The sequence below is a fragment of the Chiloscyllium punctatum genome, chromosome 34, assembly GCF_047496795.1.
Source record: "Chiloscyllium punctatum isolate Juve2018m chromosome 34, sChiPun1.3, whole genome shotgun sequence".
NCBI classification, from domain to species: domain Eukaryota; kingdom Metazoa; phylum Chordata; class Chondrichthyes; order Orectolobiformes; family Hemiscylliidae; genus Chiloscyllium; species Chiloscyllium punctatum.
The window spans coordinates 38,669,889-38,689,780 of NC_092772.1; the positions used below are offsets into that span (position 1 = coordinate 38,669,889).

Sequence of the window (19,892 nt, forward strand, 5' to 3'; positions counted from 1 at the left end):
GACACACACACTGCCCCACGCACGCACACAGCCACACACTCTCTCACACACACCCACATACACTCACATACACCCACACACATACGCCCACACACTGCCCCATGCACACAGATTACCCCACACATACCCACACACAGATGGATTGACACATTCACACACATACTGTTATACACGCACACCAATATACACACACCGATACACACACCTATACACACAGACACACCGATATACATACACACTCACCAATACACACCCAACCACACGCACCGATATACACACACATACACACCAATATACACACACCGATACACACACCTATACACACAGACACACCGATATACATACACACTCACCAATACACACCCAACCACACGCACCGATATACACACACATACACACCAATATACACCCAACCACAGACGCCTATACACACACACACCCACACTAATATATACACAGATATATACACACACACAGATATACACACCCACCCATATGCACCAATATACACAGACATCCACACACACCTAGATAGACACCGATATACACCCACACCAAAACACACACACACCGATAAACACACTGCCATATACACACAGATGTATGCAGACACACTCCCATATACACACACAGACACACTCCCACATGCACACACAGACACACTCCCATATACACATACAGACACACTCCCATATACACACACAGACATACTCCCAGAAACACACAGACACACTCCCATATACACACACAGATACACTCCCATATACACATACAGACACACTCCCATATACACACACAGACATACTCCCAGAAACACACACAGACACACTCCCATATACACACACAGACACACTCCCACATGCAAACACAGACACACTCCCATATACACACACAGACATACTCCCACATACACACACTGCCATATACACACAGATGTATGCAGACACACTCCCACATGCACACACAGACACACTCCCACATACACACACAGACACACTCCCACATGCACACACAGACACACTCCCATATACACACACAGACATACTCCCATATACACACACAGACACACTCCCACATGCACACACAGACACACTCCCATATACACACACAGACATACTCCCATATACACACACAGACACACTCCCACATGCACACACAGACACACTCCCATATACACACACAGACATACTCCCATATACACACACAGACACACTCCCACATACACACACAGACATACTCCCACATACACACACAGACATACTCCCACATACATACACAGACATACTCCCACATACACACACAGACACACTCCCATATACACACACAGACACACTCCCACATACACACACAGACACACTCCCATATACACACACAGACACACTCCCACATGCACACACAGACATACTCCCATATACACACACAGACATACTCCCACATACACACACAGACACACTCCCATATACACACACAGACATACTCCCACATACACACACAGACATACTCCCACATACACACACAGACATACTCCCACATACATACACAGACACACTCCCATATACACACACAGACACACTCCCATATACACACACAGACACACTCCCATACACACACACAGACACACTCCCATATACACACACAGACACACTCCCACATGCACACACAGACATACTCCCACATGCACACACAGACATACTCCCATATACACACACAGACACACTCCCATATACACACACAGACATACTCCCATATACACACACAGACACACTCCCATATACACACACAGACACACTCCCATATACACACACAGACATACTCCCACATACACACACAGACACCCTCCCATATATACACACAGACACACTCCCACATGCACACACAGACACACTCCCATATACACACACAGACACACTCTATATACACACACAGACATACTCCCATATACACACACATACACACTCCCATATACACACACAGACACACTCCCATATACAGACACACTCCCATATACACACACACACTCCCATATACACACCAAAATACACACAGACACACACCGATAATCACACACACTCCCATATACACACAGACACACTCCTATACACACACAATGATATACACACAGACACACTCCCATATATACACTGACACACACACATACACTCCCATATATACACCGATATACACACACACTCCCACATACACACACAGACACACTCCCATATACACACACAGACACACTCCCACATGCACACACAGACACACTCCCATATACACACACAGACATACTCCCACAAACACACACTGCCATATACACACAGATGTATGCAGACACACTCCCACATGCACACACAGACACACTCCCACATACACACACAGACACACTCCCACATGCACACACAGACACACTCCCATATACACACACAGACATACTCCCATATACACACACAGACACACTCCCACATGCACACACAGACATACTCCCACATACACACACAGACATACTCCCATATACACACACAGACACACTCCCATATACACACACAGACATACTCCCATATACACACACAGACACACTCCCATATACACACACAGACACACTCCCATATACACACACAGACATACTCCCATATACACACACAGACACACTCCCATATACACACACAGACACACTCCCATATACACACACAGACATACTCCCACATACACACACAGACACCCTCCCATATATACACACAGACACACTCCCACATGCACACACAGACACACTCCCATATACACACACAGACACACTCTATATACACACACAGACATACTCCCATATACACACACAGACACACTCCCATATACACACACAGACACACTCCCATATACAGACACACTCCCATATACACACACATTGATATACACACACACACTCCCATATACACACCAAAATACACACAGACACACACCGATAATCACACACACTCCCATATACACACAGACACACTCCTATACACACACAATGATATACACAGTCACACTCCCATATATACACTGACACACACACATACACTCCCATATATACACCGATATAAATACAGATACGCTCCCATATACACACACAGACATACTCCCACATAAACACACAGACACACTCCCATATACACACACAGACACACTCCCATATACACACACAGACACACTCCCACATGCACACACAGACACACTCCCATATACACACACAGACACACTCCCATATACACACACAGACATACTCCCACATACACACACAGACATACTCCCACATACACACACAGACACACTCACACATGCACACACAGACCCACTCCCATATACACACACAGACACACTCCCATATACACACACAGACACACTCCCATATACACACAGAGACACACTCCCATATACACACACAGACACACTCCCATATACACACACAGACACATTCCCACATACACACACAGACACACTCCCATATATACACAGACACACTCCCATATACACACACAGACACACTCCCACATACACACAGACACACTCCCACATGCACACACAGACATACTCCCATATACACACACAGACACACTCCCACATACACACACAGACACACTCCCATATACACACACACAGACACACTCCCACATACACACACAGACACACTCCCATATACACACACAGACATACTCCCACATACACACACAGACACACTCCCATATACACACACAGACACACTCCCATATACACACACAGACACACTCCTACATTCGCACACAGACACACTCCCATATACACACACAGACACACTCCCATATATACACACAGACACACTCCCACATGCACACACAGACACACTCCCATATACACACACAGACACACTCCCATATACACACACAGACACACTCCCATATACAGACACACTCCCATATACACACACATTGATATACACACACACACTCCCATATACACACCAAAATACACACAGACACACACCGATAATCACACACACTCCCATATACACACAGACACACTCCTATACACACACAATGATATACACACAGACACACTCCCATATATACACTGACACACACACATACACTCCCATATATACACCGATATAAACACAGATACACTCCCATATACACACACACACATACTCCCACATACACACACAGACACACTCCCATATACACACACAGACACACTCCCATATACACACACAGACATACTCCCACATACACACACAGACATACTCCCACATGCACACACAGACACACTCCCATATACACACACAGACATACTCCCATATACACACACAGACACACTCCCACATGCACACACAGACACACTCCCGTATACACACACAGACACACTCCCATATACACACACAGACACACTCCCACATACACACACAGACATACTCCCACATACACACACAGACATACTCCCACATACACACACAGACATACTCCCACATACATACACAGACATACTCCCACATACACACACAGACACACTCCCATATACACACACAGACACACTCCCACATACACACACAGACACACTCCCATATACACACACAGACACACTCCCACATGCACACACAGACATACTCCCATATACACACACAGACATACTCCCACATACACACACAGACACACTCCCATATACACACACAGACATACTCCCACATACACACACAGACATACTCCCACATACACACACAGACATACTCCCACATACATACACAGACATACTCCCACATACACACACAGACACACTCCCATATACACACACAGACACACTCCCATATACACACACAGACACACTCCCATACACACACACAGACACACTCCCATATACACACACAGACACACTCCCATATACACACACAGACATACTCCCACATACACACACAGACACCCTCCCATATATACACACAGACACACTCCCACATGCACACACAGACACACTCCCATATACACACACAGACACACTCTATATACACACACAGACATACTCCCATATACACACACAGACACACTCCCATATACACACACAGACACACTCCCACATGCACACACAGACACACTCCCACATGCACACACAGACATACTCCCACATGCACACAGAGACATACTCCCATATACACACACAGACACACTCCCATATATACACACAGACACACTCCCACATGCACACACAGACACACTCCCATATACACACACAGACACACTCTATATACACACACAGACATACTCCCATATACACACACAGACACACTCCCATATACACACACAGACACACTCCCATATACACACACAGACATACTCCCACATACACACACAGACACCCTCCCATATATACACACAGACACACTCCCACATGCACACACAGACACACTCCCATATACACACACAGACACACTCTATATACACACACAGACATACTCCCATATACACACACAGACACACTCCCATATACACACACAGACACACTCCCATATACAGACACACTCCCATATACACACACATTGATATACACACACACACTCCCATATACACACCAAAATACACACAGACACACACCGATAATCACACACACTCCCATATACACACAGACACACTCCTATACACACACACTGATATACACACAGACACACTCCCATATATACACTGACACACACACATACACTCCCATATATACACCGATATAAACACACACTCCCACATACACACACAGACACACTCCCATATACACACACAGACACACTCCCACATACACACACAGACACACTCCCATATACATACACAGACACACTCCCATATACACACACAGACACACTCCCATATACACACACAGACACACTCCCATATACACACACAGACACACTCCCACATACACACACAGACACACTCCCACATACACACACAGACACACTCCCATATACACACACAGACATACTCCCACATACACACACAGACACACTCCCATATACAGACACAGACACACTCCCATATACACACACAGACACACTCCTACATTCGCACACAGACACACTCCCATATACACACACAGACACCCTCCCATATATACACACAGACACACTCCCACATGCACACACAGACACACTCCCATATACACACACAGACACACTCTATATACACACACAGACATACTCCCATATACACACACAGACACACTCCCATATACAGACACACTCCCATATACACACACATTGATATACACACACACACTCCCATATACACACCAAAATACACACAGACACACACCGATAATCACACACACTCCCATATACACACAGACACACTCCTATACACACACAATGATATACACAGTCACACTCCCATATATACACTGACACACACACATACACTCCCATATATACACCGATATAAATACAGATACGCTCCCATATACACACACAGACATACTCCCACATACACACACAGACACACTCCCATATACACACACAGACACACTCCCATATACACACACAGACACACTCCCACATGCACACACAGACACACTCCCATATACACACACAGACACACTCCCATATACACACACAGACACACTCCCACATACACACACAGACATACTCCCACATACACACACAGACACACTCACACATGCACACACAGACCCACTCCCATATACACACACAGACACACTCCCATATACACACACAGACACACTCCCATATACACACAGAGACACACTCCCATATACACACACAGACACACTCCCATATACACACACAGACACATTCCCACATACACACACAGACACACTCCCATATATACACTGACACACTCCCATATACACACACAGACACACTCCCACATACACACAGACACACTCCCACATGCACACACAGACACACTCCCACATACACACACAGACACACTCCCATATACACACACACAGACACACTCCCACATACACACACAGACACACTCCCATATACACACACAGACATACTCCCACATACACACACAGACACACTCCCATATACACACACAGACACACTCCCATATACGCACACAGACACACTCCTACATTCGCACACAGACACACTCCCATATACACACACAGACACACTCCCATATATACACACAGACACACTCCCACATGCACACACAGACACACTCCCATATACACACACAGACACACTCCATATACACACACAGACATACTCCCATATACACACACAGACACACTCCCATATACACACACAGACACACTCCCATATACAGACACACTCCCATATACACACACATTGATATACACACACACACTCCCATATACACACCAAAATACACACAGACACACACCGATAATCACACACACTCCCATATACACACAGACACACTCCTATACACACACAATGATATACACACAGACACACTCCCATATATACACTGACACACACACATACACTCCCATATATACACCGATATAAACACAGATACACTCCCATATACACACACAGACATACTCCCACATACACACACAGACACACTCCCATATACACACACAGACACACTCCCATATACACACACAGACATACTCCCACATACACACACAGACATACTCCCACATGCACACACAGACACACTCCCATATACACACACAGACATACTCCCATATACACACACAGACACACTCCCACATGCACACACAGACACACTCCCATATACACACACAGACACACTCCCATATACACACACAGACACACTCCCACATACACACACAGACATACTCCCACATACACACACAGACATACTCCCACATACACACACAGACATACTCCCACATACATACACAGACATACTCCCACATACACACACAGACACACTCCCATATACACACACAGACACACTCCCACATACACACACAGACACACTCCCATATACACACACAGACACACTCCTACATGCACACACAGACATACTCCCATATACATACACAGACATACTCCCACATACACACACAGACACACTCCCATATACACACACAGACACACTCCCATATACACACACAGACACACTCCCATACACACACACAGACACACTCCCATATACACACACAGACACACTCCCACATGCACACACAGACATACTCCCACATGCACACACAGACATACTCCCACATGCACACACAGACATACTCCCATATACACACACAGACACACTCCCATATACACACACAGACACACTCCCATATACACACACAGACATACTCCCATATACACACACAGACACACTCCCATATACACACACAGACACACTCCCATATACACACACAGACATACTCCCACATACACACACAGACACCCTCCCATATATACACACAGACACACTCCCACATGCACACACAGACACACTCCCATATACACACACAGACACACTCTATATACACACACAGACATACTCCCATATACACACACATACACACTCCCATATACACACACAGACACACTCCCATATACAGACACACTCCCATATACACACACACACTCCCATATACACACCAAAATACACACAGACACACACCGATAATCACACACACTCCCATATACACACAGACACACTCCTATACACACACAATGATATACACACAGACACACTCCCATATATACACTGACACACACACATACACTCCCATATATACACCGATATAAACACACACTCCCACATACACACACAGACACACTCCCATATACACACACAGACACACTCCCACATGCACACACAGACACACTCCCATATACACACACAGACATACTCCCACAAACACACACTGCCATATACACACAGATGTATGCAGACACACTCCCACATGCACACACAGACACACTCCCACATACACACACAGACACACTCCCACATGCACACACAGACACACTCCCATATACACACACAGACATACTCCCATATACACACACAGACACACTCCCATATACACACACAGACATACTCCCATATACACACACAGACATACTCCCATATACACACACAGACACACTCCCATATACACACACAGACATACTCCCATATACACACACAGACACACTCCCATATACACACACAGACACACTCCCATATACACACACAGACATACTCCCATATACACACACAGACACACTCCCATATACACACACAGACACACTCCCATATACACACACAGACATACTCCCACATACACACACAGACACCCTCCCATATATACACACAGACACACTCCCACATGCACACACAGACACACTCCCATATACACACACAGACACACTCTATATACACACACAGACATACTCCCATATACACACACAGACACACTCCCATATACACACACAGACACACTCCCATATACAGACACACTCCCATATACACACACATTGATATACACACACACACTCCCATATACACACCAAAATACACACAGACACACACCGATAATCACACACACTCCCATATACACACAGACACACTCCTATACACACACACTGATATACACACAGACACACTCCCATATATACACTGACACACACACATACACTCCCATATATACACCGATATAAACACACACTCCCACATACACACACAGACACACTCCCATATACACACACAGACATACTCCCACATACACACACAGACACACTCCCATATACATACACAGACACACTCCCATATACACACACAGACACACTCCTACATTCGCACACAGACACACTCCCATATACACACACAGACACCCTCCCATATATACACACAGACACACTCCCACATGCACACACAGACACACTCCCATATACACACACAGACACACTCTATATACACACACAGACATACTCCCATATACACACACAGACACACTCCCATATACAGACACACTCCCATATACACACACATTGATATACACACACACACTCCCATATACACACCAAAATACACACAGACACACACCGATAATCACACACACTCCCATATACACACAGACACACTCCTATACACACACAATGATATACACACAGTCACACTCCCATATATACACTGACACACACACATACACTCCCATATATACACCGATATAAATACAGATACGCTCCCATATACACACACAGACATACTCCCACATACACACACAGACACACTCCCATATACACACACAGACACACTCCCATATACACACACAGACACACTCCCACATGCACACACAGACACACTCCCATATACACACACAGACACACTCCCATATACACACACAGACATACTCCCACATACACACACAGACATACTCCCACATACACACACAGACACACTCACACATGCACACACAGACCCACTCCCATATACACACACAGACACACTCCCATATACACACACAGACACACTCCCATATACACACAGAGACACACTCCCATATACACACACAGACACACTCCCATATACACGCACAGACACACTCCCACATACACACACAGACACACTCCCATATATACACTGACACACTCCCATATACACACACAGACACACTCCCACATACACACAGGCACACTCCCACATGCACACACAGACATACTCCCATATACACACACAGACACACTCCCACATACACACACAGACACACTCCCATATACACACACAGACACACTCCCACATACACACACAGACACACTCCCATATACACACACAGACACACTCCCATATACACACACACAGACACACTCCCACATACACACACAGACACACTCCCATATACACACACAGACATACTCCCACATACACACACAGACACACTCCCATATACACACACAGACACACTCCCATATACACACACAGACACACTCCTACATTCGCACACAGACACACTCCCATATACACACACAGACACACTCCCATATATACACACAGACACACTCCCACATGCACACACAGACCCACTCCCATATACACACACAGACACACTCCCATATACACACACAGACACACTCCATATACACACACAGACATACTCCCATATACACACACAGACACACTCCCATATACACACACAGACACACTCCCATATACAGACACACTCCCATATACACACACATTGATATACACACACACACTCCCATATACACACCAAAATACACACAGACACACACCGATAATCACACACACTCCCATATACACACAGACACACTCCTATACACACACAATGATATACACACAGACACACTCCCATATATACACTGACACACACACATACACTCCCATATATACACCGATATAAACACAGATACACTCCCATATACACACACAGACACACTCCCATATACACACACAGACACACTCCCACATACACACACAGACATACTCCCACATACACACACAGACACACTCCCATATACACACACAGACATACTCCCACATACACACACAGACATACTCCCACATACACACACAGACACACTCACACATGCACACACAGACCCACTCCCATATACACACACAGACACACTCCCATATACACACACAGACACACTCCCATATACACACAGAGACACACTCCCATATACACACACAGACACACTCCCATATACACACACAGACACACTCCCACATACACACACAGACACACTCCCATATATACACTGACACACTCCCATATACACACACAGACACACTCCCACATACACACAGACACACTCCCACATGCACACACAGACCCACTCCCATATACACACACAGACACACTCCCATATACACACACAGTCACACTCCCACATACACACACAGACACACTCCCATATACACACAGAGACACACTCCCACATGCACACACAGACACACTCCCATATACACACACAGACACACTCCCACATACACACACAGACACACTCCCATATACACACACAGACACACTCCCACATGCACACACAGGCACACTCCCACATACACACACAGACACACTCCCATATACACACACAGACACACTCCCACAGACACACACAGACACACTCCCATATACACACACAGACACACTCCCATATACACACACAGACATACTCCCATATACACACACAGACACACTCCCATATACACACACAGACACACTCCCACATGCACACACAGACATACTCCCATATACACACACAGACACACTCCCATATACACACACAGACACACTCCCATATACACACACAGACACACTCCCACATTCGCACACAGACACACTCCCATATACACACACAGACACACTCCCATGTACACACACAGACATACTCCCATATACACACACAGACACTCCCATATACAGACACACTCCCATATACACACACACTCCCATATACACACCAAAATACACACAGACACACACCGATAGTCACACACGCTCCCATATACACACATACACACTCCTATACACACACACTGATATACACACAGACACACTCCCATATATACACTGACACACACACATACACTCCCATATATACACCGATATAAACACAGATACACACACAGACCGATTTACGAACAGCGTCCCATATACACACCAATACACGCACACATACACACTCCCATATAGGCAACTATATACACACAGATACACTCCCATTTACGCTCTAATATACACACACACTCCCATATACACACCAATAAACACACACACACTCCCATATACACACCGATAAACACACACACATTCCCATATACACACCGATATACACACAGACACACACCGATATGCACACACATGCTCCCATATTCACACCGATATACACACACACTTCCACATACACACCAATATACACACACACATTCCCATATACACACCAATATACACACATACATTCCCATATACACACCAATATACACACATACATTCCCATATGCACACTGAAACACAGATAAACTCCCATATACACACTGATATACACACACATTCCCATACACACACCAATAAACGCACACACACTCCAATATACACACCGATAAACACACACATTCCTATATACACACTGATATACACACACATTCCCATACACACACACTGATACACACAGACACACACTCACACACACACTCACACAGACACACACACTCACACACACTTCCGTACACACCAACATACATACACTAGCACAATAACATAGACACACACATGCTAATATATACACTTACAGATACAGAAAAGCACACACACACAGAGATATACATACACAGATACATACTGACACACACAATAACATAGACACATACAGACATACACGCACACATACTGATGCACACACGAATGTACATACTGACAGTCACAGAAAAACACACCATGGATCACACACACCGATATACACACACCAATATACATCCACAGACATACACACACCAACATGCACCCTCACAGACCCAGACACACACACCGTGGTACACACACACAGACACAGACATACCACATGCTGACACACACAGAAACACATCAACATACATAGAAGCATACAGATACATGTACACAGTGACAGACACGCTGACACACAGTCATGTACACAGACACCGACAACCACTCACAGAATAACAGACCAATACACACCGACACAGAGACATCCACACAGACACACCGTGACACAAACACACACACTGACACACACACACACATCCATACAGACACACCGTGACACACACACTGACACACACACACATCCATACAGACACACCGTGACACACACTGACACACACACACACATTCATACAGACACACCGTGACACACACACTGACACACACACACATTCATACAGACACACCGTGACACACACACTGACACACACACACACAAAGACATCCATACAGACACACCGTGACACACACACACACACATACACACACACATCCATACAGACACACCGTGACACACACACACATACACACACACATCCATACAGACACACCGTGACACAAACACACACACTGACACACACACATCCATACAGACACACTGTGACACACACACATACACATACACACACACATCCATACAGACACACCATGACACACACAGACACACACATACTGACACAAACACACACACACACAGACATCCATACAGACACACAACCAATGACACACACAGTGACGAGCAGTGAACCGCACACACACACACACCTGACAGAATGATCTCAGAGGCTGGCAGAGATAGGGAGGGGGTGTAGGGACTGGAGGGGGCTACAGGGATAGGGAGGGGGTATAGGGGCTGGAGGGGGTTACAGAGATAGGGAGGGGGTGTAGGGGCTGGAGGGGGTTACAGAGATAGGGAGGGGGTATAGGGGCTGGAGGGGTTTACAGAGATAGGGAGGGGGTGTAGGGGCTGGAGGGGGTTACAGAGATAGGGAGGGGGTGTAGGGGCTGGAGGGGGTTACAGAGATAGGGAGGGGGTGTAGGGGCTGGAGGGGGTTACAGAGATAGGGAGGGGGTGTAGGGGCTGGAGGGGGTTACAGAGATAGGGAGGGGGTGTAGGGGCTGGAGGGGGTTACAGGGATAGGGAGGGGGTGTAGGGGCTGGAGGGGGTTACAGGGATAGGGAGGGGGTGTAGGGGCTGGAGGGGGTTACAGAGATAGGGAGGGGGTGTAGGGGCTGGAGGGGGTTACAGAGATAGGGAGGGGGTGTAGGGGCTGGAGGGGGTTACAGAGATAGGGAGGGGGTGTAGGGGCTGGAGGGGGTTACAGAGATAGGGAGGGGGTGTAGGGGCTGGAGGGGGTTACAGAGATAGGGAGGGGGTGTAGGGGCTGGAGGGGGTCACAGAGATAGGGAGGGGGTGTAGGGGCTGGAGGGGGTCACAGGGATAGGGAGGGGGTGTAGGGGCTGGAGGGGGTCACAGAGATAGGGAGGGGGTGTAGGGGCTGGAGGGGGTCACAGAGATAGGGAGGGGGTGTAGGGGCTGGGGGGGGGTTACAGAGATAGGGAGGGGGTGTAGGGGCTGGAGGGGGTTACAGAGATAGGGAGGGGGTGTAGGGGCTGGAGGGGGTTACAGAGATAGGGAGGGGGTGTAGGGGCTGGAGGGGGTTACAGAGATAGGGAGGGGGTGTAGGGGCTGGAGGGGGTCACAGAGATAGGGAGGGGGTGTAGGGGCTGGGGGGGGGTTACAGAGATAGGGAGGGGCTGTAGGGGCTGGAGGGGGTCACAGAGATAGGGAGGGGGTGTAGGGGCCGGAGGGGGTCACAGAGATAGGGAGGGGGTGTAGGGGCCGGAGGGGGTCACAGAGATAGGGAGGGGGTGTAGGGGCCGGAGGGGGTCACAGAGATAGGGAGGGGGTGTAGGGGCCGGAGGGGGTCACAGAGATAGGGAGGGGGTGTAGGGGCCGGAGGGGGTCACAGAGATAGGGAGGGGGTGTAGTTGCTGGAGGAGGTTACAGAGATAGGGAGGGGTGTAGGGGCTGGAGGGGATTACAGAGATAGGGAGAGGGTGTAGGTGCTGGAGGAGGTTACAGAGATAGGGAGGGGGTGTAGGGGCTGGAGGAGGTTACAGAGATAGGGAGGGGGTGTAGGGGCTGGAGGAGGGTACTGGGATAGGGAGTCACCGTGGCTGCAATGAGCCAGCGATGCTCCCGGCGTTCCGAACGTTCCGAACAGTCCGAACTGTACCTGGACTCCTTTCCCCCGTGTGGCTCGGAATTTCCTCACGAGCTCCGCCATGTCCTTCTCATACTCCGAGTATCCTCCTGGCTTCATGTAATGTCCGTTTCGGACCTTGTCCTGGATCCCAGCTCCCTGATCCAAGATGATGCTGCTGGAGATATCCGTGGACAATTGTCTGTTCTTCTCAGCAATGCCCGCGTACATGCCAGCCACGTTTTTCTGTGGGAGACAGGGACGGGGTTACCCTGAGGCTGAGGTGCAGCTGCGTTCCCCCATCCCACCGAATGGCAGGCCGGCATCGAGGGAATGCAGCGCCTCCTCCTGGCCTTGTCACAAGAACGCCAGCCGGAGGAAGCCATTCAGCCCTTTTTGAGCCCCCTCTGCCATTTAATGTGATCGTGGCTGAACTCATCTCAGCTTCCGGCTCCACCTTCCGGATCATTCCCCCCAACCCTTTAACCCATGACTGATTAAAACTCGGCCCAGCTCCTCCTTAAATTTGCTCAATGTTCCAACACTCTGGTGTCAGGACGTTCCACAGCGTCACCGCCCTTGGAAAGAAATAATTCCTCCTTGTCTCTGTGTTGAGTCTGTCACCACTTACCTGAAGACCATGGCCTCTCGTTCTAGATTAGAACTTTGAAAAGTACAGCACAGAACAGGCCCTTCGGCCCACAATGTCGTGCCGAGGATTAAGCCTAATATAAAATAAAATAACTTAACCTACGCACCCCTCAATTCACTGCCCACATGAGGAAACGTCCTCTCTATGTCTACAATTGTCAATCCCTCTCAGCATCGGAATTAGATTTCCCATCATTCATCTGAACACCAGACGGTATAGGCCTTATCTGGTCAATCTATCCTCAAAAGATGGACCTGCTGTCTCTGGAATCAATCCAGTGAATCGTCTCTGAACTGCCTCCAATTAAAGTTGACACCAAAATTGGGCATACAGTGGACAGCGAAGAGGGTTACCCTCAGGTTACAACAGGATCTGGACCAGATGGACCAATGGGCCGAGGAGTGGTAGTTGGAGTTTAATTCAGATAAATGCGAGGTGCTGGATTTTGGGAAAGCAAATCTTAGCAGGACTTATACACTTAATGGTAAGGTCCTAGGGAGTGTTGCTGAACAAAGAGACCTTGGAGTGCAGGTTCATAGCTCCTTGAAAGTGGAGTCGCAGGTAGATAGGATAGTGAAGGAGGTGTTTGGTATGCTTTCCTTTTAGGGTGTAGGTTTGCTCACTGAGCTGTAGGTTTGATACCCAGACGTTTCATTACCTGGCTTGGTAACATCATCATGTCTTTGCTTAGCCTGTCCCCCTCTCCCTCGTAGCCCTACACATGGATGGAAAAACCCACCATTTTGACTGGGACAACACATCTATCCTGGGACAGGCTCAGCAAAGACATCCCAGAGAATTCCTAGATGCCTGACACTCCAACCACAACACCATAAACAAACACATAGACCTAGATACCATCGATCAACCCCTCAGAAAACCAACAGGAAATGACATCACCACAAACCCCAGGAACCCCATCCAGGAGAAAAATATAAATAGAAAGCAGGAGACAACAGCTTCGCTTCACTTGGAGGTCCCCACTGATGATGTTACCCAGCCAGGTAATGAAACGTCTGGATATCAAACCGACAGCTCAGTGAGCAAACCTACACCCTAAACCTCAACCTGAGCTACAAACCTTCACAAACCTTGCACAATTCAGCACGGCCAATCCACCCTAACCTGCACATCCCTGGGCACTATGGGACAATTTAGCACGGCCAATCCACCCTAACCTGCACATCCCTGGGCACTGTGGGACAATTTAGCATGGCCAATCCACCCTAACCTGCACATCCCTGGACACTATGGGACAATTTAGCATGGCCAATCCACCCTAACCTGTACATCCCTGGGCACTATGGGACAATTTAGCATGGCCAATTCACCCTAACCTGCACATCCCGGTCACTATGGGACAATTTAGCATGGCCAATCCACCCTAACCTGTACATCCCTGGGCACTATGGGACAATTTAGCATGGCCAATCCACCCTAACCTACACATCCCTGGACACTATGGGACAATTTAGCATGGCCAATCCACCCTAACCTGCACATCCCGGGGCACTATGGCACAATTTAGCACGGCCAATCCACCCTAACCTGCACATCCCTGAGCACTATGGGACAATTTAGCATGGCCAATCCACCCTAACCTGCACATCCCTGAGCACTATGGGACAATTTAGCACGGCCAATCCACCCTAACCTGCACATCCCTGAGCACTATGGGACAATTTAGCATGGCCAATCCACCCTAACCTGCACATCCCTGGGCACTATGGGACAATTTAGCATGGCCAATCCACCCTAACCTGTACATCCCTGAGCACTATGGGACAATTTAGCATGGCCAATCCACCCTAACCTGCACATCCCTGGGCACTATGGGACAATTTAGCATGGCCAATCCACTCTAACCTGTACATCCCTGAGCACTATGGGACAATTTAGCATGGCCAATCCACCATAACCTGCACATCCCTGGACATCTCCTCGCAGACACAGGGAGAATGTGCAAACACTGCACAGACAGTCAACCAAGGCTAGAATCATATCCGGGGTCCCTAGTGCTGTGAGGCAGCAGTGCTAACCACTGAACCACCGTACCACCATCAGGGGGTTGGAGGATTTGAGCTACAAGCAGAGCTGAATGGGTTGGGGCTGTTTTCTCTGGAACATCAGAGGCTGAGGGGTGACCTTATAGAGGTTTACAAAATCATGAGGGGAATGGATAGAGTAAATAGACATGGTCTTTTCCCCTGGGGTGGGGGAGTCCAGAACTAGGGGGTATAGGTTTCGGGTGAGAGGGGAGAGGTTTAAACTGGACCGAAGGGGCAACCTTTTCACCCAGAGGATGGAATGAGCTGCCAGAGGAAGTGGGTGGAGGCTGGTACAATGACAGCATTTGAAAGGCATTTGGATGGGTGTGTGAATAGGAAGGGTTCAGAGAGACCCGGGCCGAGTGCTGGCAAATGGGACTAGATTAGGTTCGGATAATCTGGTCGGCATGGATGAGTAGGACCGAAGAGTCTGTTTCCGCGCTGTACATCTCTACGACTCTCAGTAAAGGGACCAAAATCCACAAGACTCCAGTCGCGGTCTCAACAGAGTCTGGTGCGGTCTCAGCAAGGCTGCCTGCCTTTTATACAGTCTCTTCCGAACAGCCAAACCTTCTCATTGGAACCACTGCAGGGGGGTGACATTGAACCATGAGCAATTTCAGCCGCAAACAGCACACTGCTCCATCTAGTGCCAAAACACACCACCCTGTGACAGTTGACATAGGAAATGTGACTGGGAACTGTGCGGTGGTCACAAACCCGTCCTGATGAACCTCGCAGCACAATGCAAGGATTGTCAACGGGGCAAAACAAGAGCAGATTCTTCTTCTCTTGGCGCTCTGTTGCCAAAATAATCCTTCCGGTCTCTCGGCGCAAGGTGCCGCACAGCAGGACTTTACTCCTTGGTCTGCGATTGGGTAGCCAATCGAGGAGGGGTTGATGAAAGTGCGAACTCAGTGGAACTCCTCAGAATTGAACGTTCCCGAGGAAGGTAATCGGAGCAAAAAACAGCCAATTGCTGGGGTCCGCAGCCCTCTACATGAAACAACAAGGAAGCCCTCTCAAAGTGGTGAACAATCGGATTAATACGCTGACCACGAGGAATGGTGGAGTGGGTGAGGAACAGCTGCGAGAATAGGACTCATCCCAAGCAACCAGCAGGTGGAGATGGGGCTGAATGGCCTCGTCCTAGATGGGCCCTCAGTGATACCGGCTCCCTCTGCTCTAATACTCACCGTAAACTCCTCTTGGTACCTCTGGCCTTCATCCCGAAAACAGCGCTTCATGAAGAGCTGCAGAGCCTCAGGGTAAACCTGGTTATGGATCTCCGATAGTTCCACCACGGTCTCCGTCGGGAGAGTCACCCACTCCCCCATCCATTTCTCGTAGGCCTGCACTGCCTCTTGGATTGCAGCCGTGTTCTCGATATCTGCCAGGGTGTGCACCGCACTCTCAAGGCAAGGCAGCTGTCCACTCCGGATAGAGTCCACATAGGTAACCACCAGAGCTCCCAGCACTGAGGGGAGAGGGGGGAGGGGGGGGAGAGGGGGGGGAGGGGGGAGAGGGGAGAGAGGGGAGAGAGGGGGGAGAAGGGGGAGAGAGGGGAGAGAGGGAGAGGGG

The 19,892-nt window shown here is 48.0% G+C and overlaps 1 protein-coding gene across 2 annotated transcripts in view; it reads right to left on the reverse strand.

The window, feature by feature from the left end:
- The window catches only part of LOC140458800 (guanylate-binding protein 1-like), a 117,731-nt gene that overhangs the window by 6,758 nt on the left and 91,081 nt on the right, over positions 1 to 19,892 (reverse strand). For both annotated transcript variants that reach the window (XM_072553439.1, XM_072553440.1), the window contains exons 13-14: positions 19,508 to 19,788; positions 15,645 to 15,857 (exon numbers count right to left, since the gene is read on the reverse strand). In XM_072553439.1, the coding sequence (XP_072409540.1) occupies positions 15,645 to 15,857; positions 19,508 to 19,788 (494 nt within the window). The remainder of the gene's footprint in view (positions 1 to 15,644; positions 15,858 to 19,507; positions 19,789 to 19,892) is intronic.